The sequence below is a fragment of the Schistocerca nitens genome, chromosome 2, assembly GCF_023898315.1.
Source record: "Schistocerca nitens isolate TAMUIC-IGC-003100 chromosome 2, iqSchNite1.1, whole genome shotgun sequence".
Lineage (NCBI taxonomy): Eukaryota > Metazoa > Arthropoda > Insecta > Orthoptera > Acrididae > Schistocerca > Schistocerca nitens.
Genome location: NC_064615.1, coordinates 30,501,897 through 30,522,503, shown reverse-complemented (window position 1 = coordinate 30,522,503; position 20,607 = coordinate 30,501,897). Strand labels below are relative to the sequence as shown.

Genomic DNA, 20,607 nt, shown 5'->3' with positions numbered 1-20,607 from the left:
CTCTCCCGGTTCACCTCTGTACAGCACTTTACCCCATACTAACATTCATAGAAATGTTATTTTATCCATGTGGGATTTTGTTGAACGTCATGACCTCTAAGAACCGTTAGTGAATAACGTAGCCTGTCACAGACACTTCCAGAGAGCTTTATTTTGATGTATTTAGCGGTTTCTGACTGAAATGCTCCTCTACAGATGGCTAACTTGTTTAATTACAGTAATTAAGGAGCGGATAGCATGCTACTAACAAACACATTAATGTAATTAAAATACTTAGCCACCTGTAATAGATCATTATAGCTTGAAACAGGTATTGGCATGGAAATAAAGCTTCTTAGAAATGTTTGTGGCTGGCTGCGTTCTTTACCAACACTTGTCATAAATTTCTTCCTTCAGTAAAAGCGTATGTGTGATACTAGCATTCTTTTGGCAAGGTTTACTCGCATTGCTGTGCTAGTCTACTTCTAATACCGCATAACTAATTCGTCATGCACTATTTTCATTCAAAGGTAACAGAATGAAACTACATGGTTCCACAGACCTTTACAAGTCTCAAACATCTATGATATGAGTATACAGACTGAAGCGACAAAAGAAATTTTTTGCCAACGCCGGGATTTTTTTTCTGCCTAGAATAATTACTACTCTGCACATGCTTCGGAAGGAAGGCCGCACAGGAAAATGTAGGAGACCTAATCGATAAGAACTAGTTGGGCCTGGACGGGCCGGGCCGAAACTGAAAAACGAAGACTGTCTTTTTGACCTGAAAATAGGTTCACAACGCAGGAAATACGCACTGCTAAGTGTAACATTACACATTATGATTAACAAACCTCATAGTTAAGTAGGTGACGTGATAAGGGGGGTAAAGGTCGAGGGAAAGTTTTTTTACAAAAATTTGGTTTCATCCGTTGGTTTATCACTTCATCACACGACGATTTAAATACACGAGTTCTTCTACTCAGTTCATTGTTTCATAGCGTATCGTTTGTTCATAATGGAAAGCAGAAATGCAGTGTTTTTATCTCTGTAGAGCGTCCCGAAAAACCCACCTCTCCCGCATCACAACGCCGGCACTTCACTTGGATCTCGTCATTGTGACGAACTCCTCGTAGTTGACCTGCCCGTCACCGTCGATTTCCGCTTCTCTGGTCATCTCGTCGACTTCTTCATTGGTGAACTTCTCGCTGACGTTGGTCATCACGTGTCGCAATTCAGTGGCACTGATGAAGCCGTTTCCGTCCTTGTCCAACACACGGAATGCTTCTCTGATTTCTTCCTCGCTGTCCGTATCCTTCATTTTGCGCGTCATCATGGTGAGAAATTCTGGAAAGTCGAGTGTACCGTTGTCATCAGCGTCCACTCCGTTTATCATATCTTGGAGTTCTGCTTCTGTTGGATTCTGCCCGTGGAAACGCATGACAGTTCCCAATTCCTTGGTTGTAACAGTGCCGTCACCATCCTTGTCGAACAGAGAGAAGGCTTCATTGAACTCTGCGATCTGCTCGTCGGTAAGCTGATCCCCCATGGCTGAGTCGTCGCTGCTCTGGCTGACATACGTCTACACTGCCCGTATGCAAGATTCGAACCCAGGTCACTTTCTCCTTAGGCAAATGTGCTAACCACTACACCATTCTGACACAGCGGCTTCGCAAAACTACATGGACTATCGTAGCGGACGAGGCAGGCATGCTAGGGTAGATCATGTAATAGCACTAAGCCACTGTGCCACGGCGATGCAGTGATTATAATTGGCTTTACGGTTCTTAATTTTTGCGCCAAGTTTGTCACTAATGTTATTTCTGTTGCTTCATAGGATTCTGGGCTTTCTCTGGTTTATTCTCCATCCGTATTCTGTATTGCGGGTCGTACATTTAATGCGAACATTTTCTGAAATATTCAGATCTTTCGCAACTAATCACATAGCGTCAGCCGGCTCTTTAAACTGTATATGTCTCAGATATATCTTCCAGTGGCAGATGTGGACTCTGACAACAATCTATTGGTTATGACCTGTAGATTAAAACTGAAGAAACTGCAAAAAGGTGGGAATTTAAGGGGATGGGACCTGGATAAACTGAAAGAACCAAAGGTTGTACAGAGTTTCAGGGAGAGCATAAGGGAACAATTGACAGGAATGGGGGAAACAAATACAGTAGAAGAAGAATGGGTAGCTTTGAGGGATGAAGTAGTGAAGGCAGCAGAGGATCAAGTAGGTAAAAAGACGAGGGCTAGTAGAAATCCTTGGGTAACAGAAGAAATATTGAATTTAATTGATGAAAGGAGAAAATATAAAAATGCAGTAAATGAAGCAGGCAAAAAGGAATACAAACGTCTCAAAAATGAGATCGACAGGAAGTGCAAAATGGCTAAGCAGGGATGGCTAGAGGGCAAATGTAAGGATGTAGAGGCTTGTCTCACTAGGGGTAAGATAGATACTGCCTACAGGAAAAATAAAGAGTCCTTTGGAGAGAAGAGAACCACTTGTATGAATATCGAGAGCTCAGATGGCAACCCAGTTCTAAGCAAAGAAGGGAAGGCAGAAAGGTGGAAGGAGTATATAGAGGGTCTATACAAGGGCGATGTACTTGAGGACAATATTATGGAAATGGAAGAGGATGTAGATGAAGATGAAATGGGAGATACGATACTGCGTGAAGAGTTTGACAGAGCACTGAAAGACCTGAGTCGAAACAAGGCCCTCGGAGTAGACAAAATTCCATTGGAACTACTGACGGCCTTGGGAGAGCCAGTCCTGACAAAACTCTACCATCTGGTGAGCAAGATGTATGAAACAGGCGAAATACCCTCAGACTTCAAGAAGAATATAATAATTCCAATTCCAAAGAAAGCAGGTGTTGACAGATGTGAGAATTACCAAACAATCAGTTTAATAAGCCACAGCTGCAAAATACTAACACGAATTCTTTACAGACGAATGGAAAAACTAGTAGAAGCCGACCTCGGGGAAGATCAGTTTGGATTCCGTAGAAATACTGGAACACGTGAGGCAATACTGACCTTACGACTTATCTTAGAAGAAAGATTAAGGAAAGGCAAACCTACGTTTCTAGCATTTGTAGACCTAGAGAAAGCTTTTGACAATGTTAACTGGAATACTCTCTTTCAAATTCTGAAGGTGGTAGGGGTAAAATACAGGGAGCGAAAGGCTATTTACAATTTGTACAGAAACCAGATGGCAGTTATAAGAGTCGAGGGGCATGAAAGGGAAGCAGTGGTTGGGAAAGGAGTGAGACGGGGTTGTAGCCTCTCCCCGATGTTATTCAATCTGTATATTGAGCAAGCAGTAAAGGAAGCAAAAGAAAAATTCGGAGTAGGTATTAAAATCCATGGAGAAGAAATAAAAACTTTGAGGTTCGCCGATGACATTGTAATTCTGTCAGAGACAGCAAAGGACTTGGAAGAGCAGTTGAACGGAGTGGATGGTGTCTTGAAGGGAGGATATAAGATGAACATCAACAAAAGCAAAACGAGGATAATGGAATGTAGTCGAATTAAGTCGGGTGATGCTGAGGGAATTAGATTAGGAAATGAGACACTTAAAGCAGTAAAGGAGTTTTGCTATTTGGGGAGCAAAATAACTGATGATGGTCGATGTACAGAGGATATAAAATGTAGACTGGCAATGGCAAGGAAAGCGTTTCCGAAGAAGAGAAATTTGTTAACATCGAGTATAGATTTAAGTGTCAGGAAGTCATTTCTGAAAGTATTTGTATGGAGTGTAGCCATGTATGGAAGTGAAACATGGACGGTAAATAGTTTGGACAAGAAGAGAATAGAAGCTTTCGAAATGTGGTGCTACAGAAGAATGCTGAAGATTAGATGGGTAGATCACATAACTAATGAGGAGGTACTGAATAGGACTGGGGAGAAGAGAAGTTTGTGGCACAACTTGACCAGAAGAAGGGATCGGTTGGTAGGACATGTTTTGAGGCATCAAGGGATCACCAATTTAGTATTGGAGGGCAGCGTGGAGGGTAAAAATCGTAGGGGGAGACCAAGAGATGAATACACTAAGCAGATTCAGAAGGATGTAGGTTGCAGTAGGTACTGGGAGATGAAGAAGCTTGCACAGGATAGAGTAGCATGGAGAGCTGCATCAAACCAGTCTCAGGACTGAAGACCACAACAACAACAACATATCTTCCATCATTCTAAAATTATTGAGATGAGTGGGGTACTACTGTCTAGTCATAAAACACAAGAATTTTATAAACAAGGGCACTCGGGAAAGTTGCTTACATTGCATAGCAATTTATATTGTGGAGAAATAAAAATGAAAGCGTTTACCTACGAGCCATATGGTCTCGAGGTAGCGTCTTTGATTAGTAATTCAAAAGTGGAGAGCGCTGCTTTAGAGTTCATCCACTACTTAGAATTTCAATAAAATTCTGATATAAAGCGAATCACTTTCATTCTGCCTACAAGTTTGTCGAAAGACGACTCAATTCGAATAAGATGTCACTGGAAAAAAAAAGAAGTCAGTAGTTCATCAGTCTTTGAAGAATGACTGTTAGCCAGAAGCAGCTAACATCAGCACCCAATATTGTGAGTACAACGAGCAGTTAGGGGGGCTCCTGTGTTGCCCGGATTTTCCCATGTCTCAACCCGCCTTTTAATACGACTGACCCTCACTGTTCACAAATGGCGAATTGTGGTGGAGTCGCGAATCTATGGGCTGAAGAAGGAAGGAGATACTGACCACGAGGTTGTCTCCTTACGCCTGAAAAACAGATTCAATCTTTCCATGAGGTGAAACCCAACAGCTGTTAAGTACTTCCGAAAATGTGTTTTACCGATCAGTTGTATTATTCCGAGAGATTGCAGAAGAACGTAACATTTCAGTTCTGTCATGTCATGAAATTCCGACACAGCATCTTGGAATGGATCGTGTTGCGCCAAGTTCGTCCCACGGCTCATGAGTCAAGACCAGAGAGACCTTCGCCTCGCAATCTGTGAAGAGCTTTGGGGTCGCGCAAATGAGAACGAGATGTTCCTTAAGAGGATCATAACTGATAATGAGACGCTGATCTACGGTTATGGTGTTGAGACCAAAGTTCAATCTTCCCAACGGGTCGGGAAAGGTTCTCCACAACGAAAATAAACTCGTCGGGTCAGGTCAAATGTAAAAGCCATGCTGATAGTTTTCTTTGACCTTGAACGATTAGTTCATCATGAATTCGTGCCACAGAGACAAACTGTGAGAAGGAAACGGCGAGACAATTGATGGATCTTGCATGACGATTACGCACCCGAGTTTCATCCCTGTTGAGTCGTGACTATTACCCCCCCCCCCAAAAAAAAAAAAGAAAAAAAAACTTCGTAATCTCTGTGCTACCTCATCCTCTGTACTCTCTAGACCGGGCCCCTGCGTACTTTTTTATTTGCGAAGTTGAAAGCCCCATTCAAAGAACGACGATTTGCAACGATAAACGAGATAAAACAAAATCCGCAGTCGGCGCTTTGTACGATCCAGCATGACGTGTACCATGACTGCTAATGGGAGTGGAAACAGCGTTCTGACCTGTGTATCAGTTCTGGAGGGGAGAGTATTTTGAAGGAGACCATGCACAATAAGTAAGAGTAAGCGTTGAAAAAATTTGTGAACAAAGTTCCAGAGTTTTTTGAACTGACCTCATATGTTATGTTGCGTCTTTAACTGATGATAAATATCATTTATTCAGGAAAGATTATTATGGGGTTATCAACATGCATTTCTGAAAATGAAAAGTCTGCGTGCAGCTGGCTAATGTATGTCCTTCCATACGTTTCCATTGCCACTTCAAATATGTTGTACAGGGTACAAACAAGCTTATTTACATTGGATTCAAATATAAATAATTAAATGATTTCTAGGTTAATATATTTTACTTTAAAGCGGCTGACTTCAGGCTGGGCATCCTACTGCCTATGTGGAAAGTAACGGGAAATTACCACATTACATTCCCAAGCAGTACATGGTATGTCTCTCCATGTGAAAGATTCTGGAATTAAAACTTCCCCTCATTCGGATCTCAGGGAGGGGAACACATTGAGAGTAGACATATTTGAAAGGAAGAAAGGGACCGTCAAGGGAGGAAAGATAAGGATTGGAACATGGAATGTGAGGACACTACTGCAAGCAGGAAAGCTGGAGAATGCAAAACAGGAGATGAAAAGGAACAGATTAGATGCCCTCGGTTTATGTGAAATGAGATGGGGAGAGAATGGGGAGATAGAAAGTGGAGATTATAAGCTCTTTTACTCATGGGAAATCAAGAGTGGTGAAAACGGAGAAGGAATACTGATAGGACAAAAGTTGAAAAATAAGGTAATTAAGATACAATATATTGATGGAAGACTGATGATGATATGACTGAAGGGTAGTTCAAAAGCTCTGGTGTTAATACTGGCATAAATGCCAACCAGCTGGCATAGAGACGAGGAAGTGGAAGAGTACTATGAGAAAATACAAGAACTCATCGAGAAAGAAAATAGAAATGCCTACATTATCATCATGGGGACTGGAATGCAGTGGTAGGTGAAGGAAGAGATGAAAAGGCAGTAGGAAAATGTGGATTAGGAATAAGAAATGAGAGAGGTGAACGACTAATTAGTTTCTGTAACGAAAATTCATTAGCAATGGGTAACACATTATTTGAACACCACAAAAGGAGACGTTACACATGGATATCAAATTTGAATAGGGAAAAATATCAGTTAGACTACATGCAGATACAAAAAAGGTTTAGGAACTGTTTGAAGAATGCTAAAGCTTATCCAGGAGCGGATATAAATTCAGACCACACCATAGTAATGGGAGAAATACAAGTGAAGTTGAAAAAAGTCTGGAGAGGTAAAGTAAAGGAAAGACTAAATATAGAAAGACTCAAAGAGGTAGGAAAGGCATCATATTTGGAGAACAGATTCATGGAAAAATGGCAAAGAGGTAGTGTTGATGAAAGTGTTAATGACAAGTGGATAAAAATGAGGGAAGGATTCATGGACTCTGGAATTAGAGTATCCCAAAGTACCGGGAAAGAATGGATAACAGAAAACATGTTGAAAAAGATGGAAGAGCGGAGATAGTGGAAATGTGTAGAAACTGAAGAAGGCAAAAAGAGGTGCAGGAAACTGAATAATGAATTAAGAAGAGAAACTGAAGAAGCAAGGGAAAAATGGATGAACAGAAATGCGATGAAATAGAGAAAATGGAGATGGAGGGAAAGTATGAAATTATGTATGGACTGGCTAGTGAGATAGTTTTTGAACGTCAAAGAAAGTGGAATAACATGGAAATAGAAAGAGCGGATCGTACTCTAGCAGAAGAACCACAGGAGGTTTTGAACAGATGGCTAGAATATATTGAATGTTTGTATAAGGGGGATGAAATGCAAAGCGAAATTAAGGTTGAAGAGGAGCAATATGTGCCGGAAGATGGAAAGGGATTCACCATCTTGGAAGCAGAAGTAGAAAAGGCGCTGAAGAAGATGAAGAATAGGAAGGCATGTGGAATTGATGATTTGCCAGCAGAACTGGTGAAGAGTGTGGGAAACAAGGCAAGAAAAGAAACAGTATACCTCTGTAACGAGATATATGACAAAGGGGAATAGCCTGAGGACTTCCTTGCAACAGTTATGATACCAACAGAGAAAGAGAGAAACACTAAAAAATGTGAAGAGCATCGGACCATCAGTCTAATTGCTGAGAGTGTTGAATAGAAGGCTATAAGGCAAGCTGGATAGAGGGATTGCAGAGGAGCAGTTCGGATTTAGAAGAGGAAAAGGAACAAGAGATGCTACTGGCCTGTTAAGGACTATAGGGGAAAGATATATGGAAAAAGGTAGACAAATCTTTGCTGTTTTTATAGATTTAGAAAAGGGTTCTGACAGAGTTCAGTGGAACAAGCTGATGCATATTTTGAAGAGGAAAGGAGTAGGTAGGAAAGAGAGACGACTGATACAGAATCTGTATTTACACCAGAAAATAAGGATAAGGATTGGAAATGAAATGTCAGAAGGAAGCAGCATTGGACGGGGTGTTAGACAAGGTTGTTGCCTTTCCCCACTGTTACTTAACGTATATCTTGAAGAAGTTACTGCGAAAGGCTTAGATGGGAAAAGAGGAATATGTATTGGTTGAAAGAGAATAGAAAGTATAAGATTTGCTGATGACATGGTATTAGTGGCAGAAAGTGAGCGGACAGTGAATAACATGCTGAGCGATCTGAATGAAGCTTGTGTGGAACATGGGGTGAAAATAAACACAGCAAAAACAAAGAGTATGGTCATCAGTACAAGACGCAGACTATCCAGTATTAAAATAGGACAATCCACCATTAGCCGTGTAAGTGCATTTAAATATCTTGGAAGCACAATAACTGAAGACTTGAGATGTTACCAGGAGGTGGAAACTCGAATTGCCATAGCGAAAGAGACATTCAAGAGAAAGAGGAGACACTTACGTGGCAAATTAGATAAAGATCTAAGGAAAAGGCTTGGCAAATGTTTTGTTTGGAGTTTGTCACTATATGGGGCAGAAACATGAACGCTGAGACGAGAGGACGAAAAAAGATTAGAAGCAATTAAGATGTGGATGTGGAGGAGAATGGAGAGAATAAGCTGGATGGAAAGAGTGAGTAATGAAAGAGTATTGGAAAGGGTTGGTGAGAGAAGATGTCTGCTGAAGGTTGTAGGAGAAAGGAAAAAGAACTGGCTGGGACGTTCATTGGGACGGGAGTTCTTGCTAGCAGATGCTTTGGAAGGATTGGTTTGTGGGAGAAGACTGAGAGGAAGAAGGAGATACAAGATGATAGACGGCATAAAGGGAAGAGGAAATTATGCAGACCTGAGGAGGATGGCAGAAGGCCGCACAGCCTGAAGAATTACCATGTGAAAACCTGCTTTTGGCAGAACACTGATGATGACTTTAAAGATTGGGCTGTATCTGAATATGGACATGTGCAGTATTCGATAATTATATTACATACTTATACATAAATATTTTATTGTATGTTTTAAAAAAAATACGAATGGGTTGCGGCATTGGATACAAATATAGATAACATAGTTATGTACATAAATATATTCCCATCTTACTGAAAAATTTGAACAGGCTATACCAGAATATAGGCTTGTGCACAATTCAATTATTATAGTCTTTTCTTATGTATAATAAGTTTACAACATGTCATGGACACGTACTGCTGGTGGCACTTATTGAGAGATGAGTGGTAATGGTTACATTAATTGCTGTGAACTGAGACTGTAAATTATGAGCCTGCATTAATTACTTTGTCAAAGCTTCTGATAAAAGTGGTTGAGCCTGTTTCACTATTGTCAAATGGCTCTGAGCACTATGGGACTTAACTTCTGAGGTCATCAGTCCCCTAGAACTTAGAACTACTTAAACCTAACTAACCTAAGGACATCACACACATCCATGCCCAAGGCAGGGTTCGAACCTGCGACCGTAGCAGTCGCGCGGTTCCAGACTGAAGCTCCTAGAACCGCTCGGCCACCCCGGCCGGCTCACTCTTGTTTGGCTATTGCAGATTTGTGTGATGCATTGTTCTTTGAATCTGGTGTAGAAGCTACGGCCAGTTTGGCTATGTACTGAGCTGAGCATTTATATATATTTGTTATAACTGATTTCAGGTTATGATGATGTGTTTGGCAAATGTTGTTTGTCTGAAATGCAGTTCTTACTTTGTGTCGCTTGAAGATATTGGGAACCTTCTGGGATAAGTTATCGAGGAAGGGGATGCGTATTGTAAGTGTATTTTCCTGGTTCTGGATGGTTATTTGGTACATTTTCTTTTTTATTTTTTAAACTAAATTGTCTATTACCGTGTGATTATATCCATTAGCTGCAGCTATTTGTTTTATGATTGCAAAAAAAAAAAATGCGCAAGAATACTAAATTAGTCTGTGTGTAGGAAGTAAATAACCTCATTAACTTCCTTCAATTAAAGATCTCCAAACATGGTAACAAATATGTCTCCCATATCTACAGGAAACCATCTACCACATACATAAACCTACCTACTTCCTCCTGCAACCCTAACATTCACAATCTACGAGCGCACTGCTCAATAATTCATACACCTCTAAAAATCCCGCTGAGTCATGAGACCGCCAGAATGAAATAAAAATCGTAAAGCAAAAACCTCAATCTGTTAGGTACAAACCTACACTAATAGACAATTTAGTTAAAAAGTAAAAAACAACCATACGGCAGAAGAAAAATACCCTAACAAATTGAATCAAATGGCTCTGAGCACTATAGGACTTAACTTCTGAGGTCATCAGTCCCCTAGAACTTAGAACTACTTAAACCTAACTAACTTAAGGACATCACACACATCCATGCCCAAGGCAGGGTTCGAACCTGCGACCGTAGCAGTCGCGCGGTTCCAAACTGTAGCGCCCAGAACCGCTCGGCTACTGCGGCCGCTAACAAATTGAATCCACTTCCTCGCTAACGTCTCCCAAAAAGTTCCCAATATCATCAAGCGACAGAAAATAAGAATTGCGTTCCAAATAGGCAATAAAATTTCTCAAAGATTCCCTCATAACCTATAGTCGTATACAGTGAAATAAACGACATTTAATTTCTTTACTGGTTTCGGGCAGTTAGTGCCCTTCTTCAGAAGGAAATCGGTAAAGAAATTAAATTTCTTTTGTGCAACTGGTTGCTTATAATTTCATATTACAGGGCTATTACAAATGATTGAAGCGATTTCATAAATTCACTGTAGCTCCATTCATTGACATATGGTCACGACACACTACAGATACGTAGAAAAACTCATAAAGTTTTGTTCGGCTGAAGCCCCACTTCAGGTTTCTGCCGCCAGAGCGCTCGAGAGCGCAATGAGACAAAATGGCTACAGTAGCCGAGAGAGGGTATGTCGTGCTTGAAATGCACTCACATCAGTCAGTCATAACAGTGCAACGACACTTCAGGACGAAGTTAAACAAAGATCCACCAAGTGCTAACTCCATTCGGCGATGGTATGCGCAGTTTAAAGCTTCTTGATGCCTCTGTAAGGGGAAATCAATGGGTCGGCCTGCAGTGAACGAAGAAACGGTTGAACGCGTGCGGGCAAGTTTCACGCGTAGCCCGCGGAAGTCGACGAATAAAGCAAGCAGGGAGCTAAACGTACCACAGCCGACGGTTTGGAAAATCTTAGGGAAAAGGCTAAAGCAGAAGCCTTACCGTTTACAATTGCTACAAGCCCTGACACCCGATGACAAAGTCAAACGCTTTGAATTTTCGGCGCGGTTGCAACAGCTCATGGAAGAGGATGCGTTCAGTGCGAAACTTGTTTTCAGTGATGAAGCAACATTTTTTTCTTAATGGTGAAGTGAACAGACACAATGTGCGAATCTGGGCGGTAGAGAATCTTCACGCATTCGTGCAGCAAATTCGCAATTCACCAAAAGTTACCGTGTTTTGTGCAATCTCACGGTTTAAAGTTTACGGCCCCTTTTTCTTCTGCAAAAAAAACGTTACAGGATATGTGTATCTGGACATGCTGGAAAATTGGCTCATGCCACAACTGGAGACCGACAGCGCCGACTTCATCTTTCAACAGGATGGTGCTCCACCGCACTTCCATCATGATGTTCGGCATTTCTTAAACAGGATGGATCGGTCGTGGTGGAGATCATGATCAGCAATTCATGTCATGGACTCCACGCTCTCCCGACTTAACCCCATGCGATTTCTTTCTGTGGGGTTATGTGAAAGATTCAGTGTTTAAACCTCCTCTACCAAGAAACGTGCCAGAACTGCGAGCTCGCATTAACGATGCTTTTGAACTCATTGATGGGGACATGCTGCGCCGAGTGTGGGAGGAACTTGATTATCGGCTTGATGTCTGCCGAATCACTAAAGGGGCACATATCGAACATCTGTGAATGCCTAAATAAACTTTTTGAGTTTTTGTATGTGTGTGCAAAGCATTGTGAAAATATCTCAAATAATAAAGTTATTGTAGAGCTGTGAAATCGCTTCAATCATTTGTAATAACCCTGTATATATAAAATCTTAATCAGTAAATGCCCAGCTCAATAAGCAGGACAAACAGGCCATAAAACCAGTTTCGAAGAACACATCAACGCCCACCATACAAATCTGTTGTAGCCTTCCATATAAAAGATAGAGGACAGCAACCCTGAAATACTACTGGGCAAAGGACACAGAATGTCTCTCTACGAAGAACTAAAAATCTGTATCCACAGACAGTAAACTGGGGAATATCTACGCAACAACAACAGTGAAACAGGCTCAACCACCTTTCTTCAGAAGCTTTGACAAAGTAATTAAAGCAGAATCATAATTTACAGTTTCAATGCACACCAAATAATGGAACTATTCCCACTCAACTCTCAAGAAGCTCAACCTACAACACATGTGCATGATTTATTTGCTGTAATCTTATTATATATAAGAAATTAATGCAACGATTGAATTGTGCACACGCCCACATTTTGGTGCAGCCCCATTCAATTTTTTCCAATATGAGAAAAACATATTTATGTACATAATTATATTATCTTTTATCTGTATCCAATGCTGCAGCCCATTCACATTTTGAAAGAATAGAAGAAAAATATATTTATATACAAATAAATAAGTACATAATATAATAACTGAATTGTGCACATTTCCATATTCATGTGTAGCCCATTTGTATTTTTTTAAAAGGAAAACACATTTATGTAGAAATCATTTAATCTTTTATCTTTGTATCCAACGTAAACAGGCATATCTATAACACGTACATCATCTTTGAAGTGACAGTGTGAAGGTATGGGGAGGACATACATCACGCAGCAGCATACAGACTTTCCACGAGTCTACCGTCTCTGTAAGTGTGTTCACTGTCAGAAATTCATGTTGTTTAGCCCAGTAAGAGACTTTTGTAAATAAATAATTCTTATCATCAGCAAAAATGTAATATAACCGGCACTGCCCTTGGACTGGTACTGTGAAAAGTCGTCTCTACTCTTCACCAACAGGAGCTATGTGAATAAACATTTCTTCACCTGAAGATGATGGTGTGAACCATCGAAACGCGTAGTGGAAAAATAAAGAAGGGACTGAGGCAGAAACGGTTTTATTTGTACTAGCTACTAGGTTATCAAAGAATACCTCTGGGGTTTAGGATAAATACCTACACAGGCTCGATAAATTATGTTCTGATTTCGGAGAGGGAAGAATGTCAGCATCACTAATTACAAAGGGTCGGAGTGATTTCAGATTGAAAACAGGCTGGTTGCAAAGTTATGTATTTCAATAAAACGTTGCAAGCTTTTGGGGTATCATCAGATTGTGTAAAAGTAGCTGGAGAGAAAACCCACGTGTCATAGTAATAGTAAACGACAGGTGGACCTTAATCACACTAGGAAACTTCGTTACAGACAGCACGACGCAAGACCATGCTTACAGAAGTATAAACGCGGAATTAGTCGATCAGAGTAAATAAACAGTATTAGTTAACTGAAAGAACACCCTTTGGGAAAATCCACAACAGTTTTCGCTTATAAACGCTAATATGACTCTAATAACACTAGCAAGGTACGATGAAGGTGAACTGTGAAGATTCCTCGTGTGGCAGAAGTAATACTTCAATTGATCGATTATCGAGAGAACCATAAAAATTCTGAGGTTTCCGGTATCACCACAGTCCATGACTCACTTCCATACCGTGCTCCAGACGGAAGTTCTTAGAAATTTCTTCCTCAAATTAAGGCCGGTGTTTGATACTGATACACTTTTTGTCCAGGAATGTACTCTTTGTCTGTGTTAGTGCGCTTTTTATGTGCACTTTGTTTCGCCCGTCGCACGTAATTTTGCCTCCAAGCTAGTAGAATTCCTACTCTTCACCTACTTTCGCATCCCCAATTTTAGGGTTAGGTTTTCACTTATCTCATTTCTGCTACTCCTCATTACCTTCGTCTCTTTCGGTTTACTCCCAATCCATATTCTGTGGTCATTAGACAGTTCATTCCATTCGGCAAGTCCTATAATTATTCCTCGTTTTCACTGAGTACAGCAGTGTCATCAGTGAATCTTTACGTTGATAAATTTTTCTCTCTGAATTTCAACCCTATTCATGAAACTATCTTTTAGTAAGCGCGTAAGCGTCACGGAAATGTTCAGTCATCTACAGTGGCAGGCGTTGCTAGAGGGGCGTTCTACATCACGGTGAAGTTTATTATGAAAGTTCCGAGAGCGTACCTTCCTGGAAGAGTCAACGAGTATGTTACTTCCTCTTACGTATATCTTGCGAAAAGACAAGGGAGAAACAGTCGGAGAGATTCAAGCTTACGCGGAATCTTAGCATCAATAGGTTTTCATGGGATCTATTCGCGAATGCAATAGGAAAATGGGGAAGTGAATGATGTAGTGGGTACAGCCGAAAATTCTTTGAAGTCTTGTTGACTCATCGTGAATTCTAGACAGTGATCGGTCAAATACTTACAAAGAATAATCACATAGCAGCCGTATATTTTCAGAAGTTGTTATTTTTCTTACACTACCAGTTTCGGCATCTCATGAATTCCATTTTGAGGCCCCTATGCACTCCATGCATAGAGAACCAAATAAATCGATGCGTACAGAACCGTAGCCATCACTACCTGGGTTACATGAATTCTAAAACGGAAGCACCGAAGTTAAAACTTTAAGTACCAATTCAACTTAAGGCCTGACGTTTTGTACATTGGTTTTAGAATTCACGAAATCCAGGTATTGATGGCTCGGGCTATGCATGCTTTGATGTATCTGATTCTCTATACATGGAGTGCACAGGGCCCTGAAGACGCAGTCGTGAGATGCCGAAAATGGTAGTGTAAATAAAATAACACCTTCTGAAAACATACTGCTTTTTGGTGATTTTTCTTTGGTAAAACTCTCTGAAGTTGTTCGTGGATGATGCAATTGTATGTATAGAGAAGTCGGAATGATTGAAAATTGTAGCGAAATTTAGGAAGACGTGTTCTTGGGGACTGACATTTTGTGTAGAGATTGGCATTTGATTCTTGCAGTGTACTGCGCAAAAGCAGGAAGAAAGCCCTGTTAATGTTAGGTAACACGACTGCCAAACGATTATTAGAGATTATCACATCCATTTTACAAGGGAGTCATACGGAACAATTTAAAGTGAAACGACTACTTGAAACTAACGGTAGGAAATTCGGATATCGGAGGAGGTAGGTTAGTAAAGCTCGATTCAACAGATACTGGAGTATGATTCCACGTTCTGGGACCTTACCAGGCAGGACTGATAGAGAGAGAGGGAAGATTCAGTGAAAAACACTACGGTGGCAAACGGAGTTTGTGCCGTCTCATGTGGTTTACCTGTCTTAGAGGCAGCTGTAGCGCTGGGGCAAGTACGTAATCTTCATGCTGTAGCAATTTTTATGCCCAATACCCTCCTGGTCCCCTCTCACTTTCAGCCAATAGGGTAACATATAAATGGCAGGCTGTTACCTTCTTGGTTGATCAGCCTACATGGAAGAGGTTTATTTATGCCTCTTACCTTTATCACTATAATTTATTACTACGCTTTTCCTTATCGTTGTAAGACTACCCTTCTCCTTATCACCACAATCTATGAACCTGGTCTGACGTATTGAATCGAGGGCAGATTTGGGTGTTCATATTGGATCTAATTTATTATGCTGTTTATTATCCTTATCGCTACAATTTAATACCCAGTTAGGGCAGGCTGCGGCTGTCTCTATAGGATCTGAATCGCCGTAATTTATTACCCAATTATAGGCTCCTGGTAAACATCTTGCAGGAGAGTGTTTATTTAAGATCCTTATCACTGATATTTATTACTCTATTAGGATGTTTCGAACCAAGATGGCGCCCAATATGGCTGACATCATAATCAAACGTGGTTGCTCAAGATGGTACGAAGCGAAAGACGGATGTGTAGAAATTTGGAGTCTGTCCCTCTGACGTTACAGTGGCCATAAGGAAAACGAAAACGACCTCCTCGTCTAGACGCTGGAGGCCCAAGGGACCTAGTGAAATCATAAGGATGTGGTCCGAGGGGACATGTCGTCAGCACACTGCTCTCCTTTTAGCGTTGCCAGCTTTCGGATGGTGGAGCCGCCACTTATAAATGTACATATGCATCCATAATCTGTAAACCATTCTTAAGTGCATGGAAGAGGCCATGTCCAATTCTACCATTTATTAGTGCTTTGTCCCAGTCCAGTGACATATAGAGAGCGTGAAGAAAGACTCTTTAATTGCCCCTGTGCGTTTTATAATTTGTCTAACCTTGTCTTCAGGATCCCTAAGCGAGGAACATGTACATGGTTTTAGTGTACTCCTAGCGTAATCATTCGACGCCAATTCCTAAAATTCTGTAAGTAGGCTTTCTTGCATTAGTTTACATTCGTGCTGCCATTATTTGTATAAATTCAACTTCCCCTGTCAGTCCTATCTGGAGTATATTCCACGAACTTTAACAGTATTCTAGGATGGGTCATGTGAATGATTTGAAAGCAATCTCCTTCGCAGATTGATTGCATTTCCCTACTATTCTGCCAATAAACCGAAGTCTGGTACCGCTTTACCCATGACTGAGCCCATGTTATCGTTCAGTTTCATATCCCTACAAAATGTTACACCCATGTAATTGTATGGATTTACCTGTTCAAATTGTGACTCACTGATATTATAGTCGCAAGATAATAAGTTTTTTTTCACAGTGCACAGTTTTACATTTGTGAACATTTAAAACCAATTGCAATCTTCACATACTTAAAAATTTTATCAAAGTGCGTCTGTAAAGAATATTTGTTTAATTTCTTTCAGACTGTATTTCATTACTGATAACTGCATCATGTGCCAAAAGTCTGAGGTTACTATTAATGTTATCACACTATAAACAGCGACGGTCCTAACAAACTTCCCTGGGGCATACCCAAGGTTACTTTTCGTCTGTCAATGACTCTCCATCAGGTAACTACATGGTTCCTCCCTACCAAAAAATCTCCTATCGAGTCACAAATTTCTCTTGCTACCCCATATGATCGGAAGCATACTCGTGGCGCTGAGTAAAATGCTTTTCATAAATCAAGAAATACTACATCTACCTCATAGTTTTGACCGAAAGCTTTCAATGTGCCATGCGAAAAAGTGTGAGCTGAGTTCTTCATGAAAGATGTCTTCGATGGTTGACATGGAGGAGAACATTTCGTTAAAGAAACTTCATTATATTTGAGCTCAGAATACGTTTTAAGATTCTACTACAAATGTATGTCAAGGATATTGGACGGTAGTTGTGTGGATCACTTTTGCTACCCTTCTTGTATAAGGATGTGACCCGTGCTTTATTCCAGCTACTGGGCAGGGTTTTTTGTTCGAGGGACCTAAAATAAATTACAGTTAACTGCAAGTTGGGTAGAAAATTTAATAACGGTTATATTGGGTCCTACGGCGTTGTTCAGTTTTGACGATTTCAGCTGCTACTCAACACAATATACTGAACTTTACCGTGGTGCGAGAATTATTCGTAAACCGGGGCAATACTCCTGGGACAGCACTTGAAAACAGACTTAAGCAATAATTTTCTTTTGGTATCCACGATTTCAGTTCCTGTGTCGCCCATGAGTATCTGGAAACTAACGCTGTGCCATTAACAGCCTTCACATACAATTAGAATTTCTTTGGGTGTTGTAGAAAATTATTCGAAAGTATTCTGCAAAGGAGTTATTGAAGGCTTCACACGTTACATTGTAGACAACCAAACGCGTTTTATTCAGCATATCTCCTTCTACAATCATAAGCTTTGTTTTATAGCTATTGTGCAGTAATCTCTGTTGCCCTTGAAGTTTCGTTGCAGTGACTGTATAACATGCAACTGCTCTGTGGGTACATAGCTGTCCAGCACATGATCAACTGTTCTTTTAAACTTGAGCCATAGTTCTTCTAAATACTCCTGTCCTGAGCTAAAAGTTTCAAGTTTCTCCTTGAGATATGACATTACCGCTTCTTCCCGTAGTTTACAGAACATACAGATGTTTGTACATTGGTATTTGTTGTTGGTATAACTGCTTCATGATCACTGACATCAGTTTCGATGTGCATATCCTCAAAGAGGTCCCAGCCCGGAACCACACGGCTGCTACGGTCGCAGGCTCGAATCCTGAAACGGGCATGGATGTGTGTGATGTCCTTAGGTTAGTTAGGTTTACGTATTTCTAAGTCTAGGGGACTGATGACCTCAGATGTTAAGTTCCATAGTGCTTAGAGCCGTTTTCAAAGATGTCGCGTCTCTTTGTTGCCATTAGATCTAATACATTTCGATCATGAACAGGATTCAGAACTGTCTCTTTTAATAATTAGCTGCTCAAATGGCATTACAAGGTTGAGTTAATACCATACCAGTCCTCCCTTCAATCCTTGGTAGTACCAGGAATGGAGTCCTGGTACTCTGCATGGTAGCCATCTTCGTGAGCATTCAGCTACGTAGTTACATATTCTATTGGACATAGCCCAGACCAAAACCGTGAGAAATTTAAAAAATCTGCGTAAGATAGCTGGCATTTTCATGGCATATTTATTTAAGACTTTACGATCGCTTCTGGGAACCTCGCAGACATTTGTGTGGTAGTACAGGTCCCATACAAAACTTACCCAGCACTCTGCGTGGGCTTTTTATATAAAATATTTCAAAACGTTTTGGAGCATTGTAACACATCACCTATTTTAATGGCATGTGTGCAGGCATCATTATTTAAACAATGTACACTCTTTCTACATCACAGCTAAACTACGTTAGTGTAGAAACGCTTAATTCAGTTTTAAAATGTGTACGTGGGCATCACTGCAGTGTGCAAGGACTGCTGGCAGTTGCCAGATGCAGCCATGTCATCTGCCATCTGAGAGCAGCCAGCCGACCACACAGTCCTTTGTCATGCTCTGGTCGCTACGTGCATGTTTTTGCCTCCATGCGCAAAGGCAGCATCTCAGAGGCTACTGGGTCAGCACAGAATATTATACAGTTTCCACCACTCGAAAAATATTTCTCAACGTTCAGTTTTCCGATTCTTCAATGTGGCTGGGAGCCCACTTAACGTTTGATGCGTGTTTGGCTCGAACACCGATGAGTGCGCAAAGCAGCAATTGTGCAGGTGCAGTTAGCGCTTGCGAACCGTCACACCATCGGCCTGGGACCGCCGACAGTTTGGCGCTGCTGTGTCATGCGGATCATGTCATGCGGATCATGTTGTCTTGTTACATTACTCATGTGCAGAAAGAGGACGGTGTGCTGTTTGCACATTTTTAAAACACAGTACAGTTTATAGCAGCTGTGGCATCAGTCTAGATGTTTCAACTAGTAGTCGCATGGCAGCCGTATCGCTTCGTTTCTTTTGCACATATATACACAGATTTTTCTATAGTAATAATATTATAATTTTTTATTGTAACCAACAGTTGATACAGTGAGGAATTAAGTAGGATCAAACGCATAACGCATATTCCTTCCATCCCACTAAGAGTATATCCTTCCCTCAATACTGCATGTCATAGCAACTTCCCTCATTTCAGTTAGTGAAAATTATTCATTGTTTGGTGTGTTACTTGTTTAAATAACGTATGTACATTCACAGAAACAGTGTGAAATAACGTAATTACACTCTGCATCTGTCTTTAGTTCAGATGGAAGGGCATGCCAATGACTGCACTTCACTGCCAGGACACTCATAAGAATCAAAAAATCCACTAAAAGAGATTACCTACAATACGCCTGTCAGTCTTCGTAGCTACATACTGCGTGATCCTTGTGAGATATGATTGATAACTCCTTAGAGAAGGGAATGACCGATTTTCGTCCCTGTCCACATATAAGCAACGCTGCACTCCTTCTGCTGTTTACAACAGATTTATGTGTACGCCCCATAAATCTTTCCCCAGAGGATGGTGTTGTCTATATGGAGAATGTACCAAAAATCAGATGCTTAACACCTTCATATCACCTTATGGTGTGCGGTGGTGAATACATCCCTGATCCATTTGCGAGTGGCTTATAGGAAGAATGATTGTCAAAAAAACCTCCGTAATACCCCAAATTTCTTGCGTTTCCTTTCTGAGGTCATTCCACCAGAAGTATGTGGGAGAAAGTAATTTATTAAACAAGTCCTCTACCTATGATAATGCTTCTCTTATAGCATCTACCACATGAGTTTATTTATGAGCTTCATTAAGGGCCTGAGACTGAAGAGCAGTACTCAAAACTAGGTGAACAAGCATTTTGTAAGCCACTTCCTTCGTGGATGAATCAATGTCTCTAAGATTCGACCTATGAATCTGAGCTTGGCATTCTCTTTTCCCTACATTTTGTTTTAATGTGGTCATTCCACTTTAGGTAGCTCAGGACGGTTGCTCCCAGGTTTTTTTTTTAAAGATTGGTATTGTTTCGGGTGGTTTGTCATCAATAATGAAATCATACAATACTGGAATTATTGGCCTATTTATGTGCACTGTATTACATTTACTTACATTCAGTGTCAGCTCGCAGTCCCTGTAACAATCATTAGTCCTTAGCATGTCTACCTGCAACTTGCTACA

The 20,607-nt window shown here is 40.7% G+C and overlaps 1 protein-coding gene across 1 annotated transcript; it reads right to left on the bottom strand.

Annotated features, from left to right (window-relative positions):
• Nucleotides 1-809: 809 nt before the first annotated feature.
• LOC126235690 (calmodulin-A-like) lies at nt 810-1,528 on the bottom strand. The gene has a single exon (XM_049944430.1). It carries the CDS (start codon nt 1,526-1,528, stop codon nt 1,079-1,081), a length of 450 nt encoding a protein of 149 aa, XP_049800387.1. The 3' UTR covers nt 810-1,078.
• Nucleotides 1,529-20,607: the final 19,079 nt, after the last annotated feature.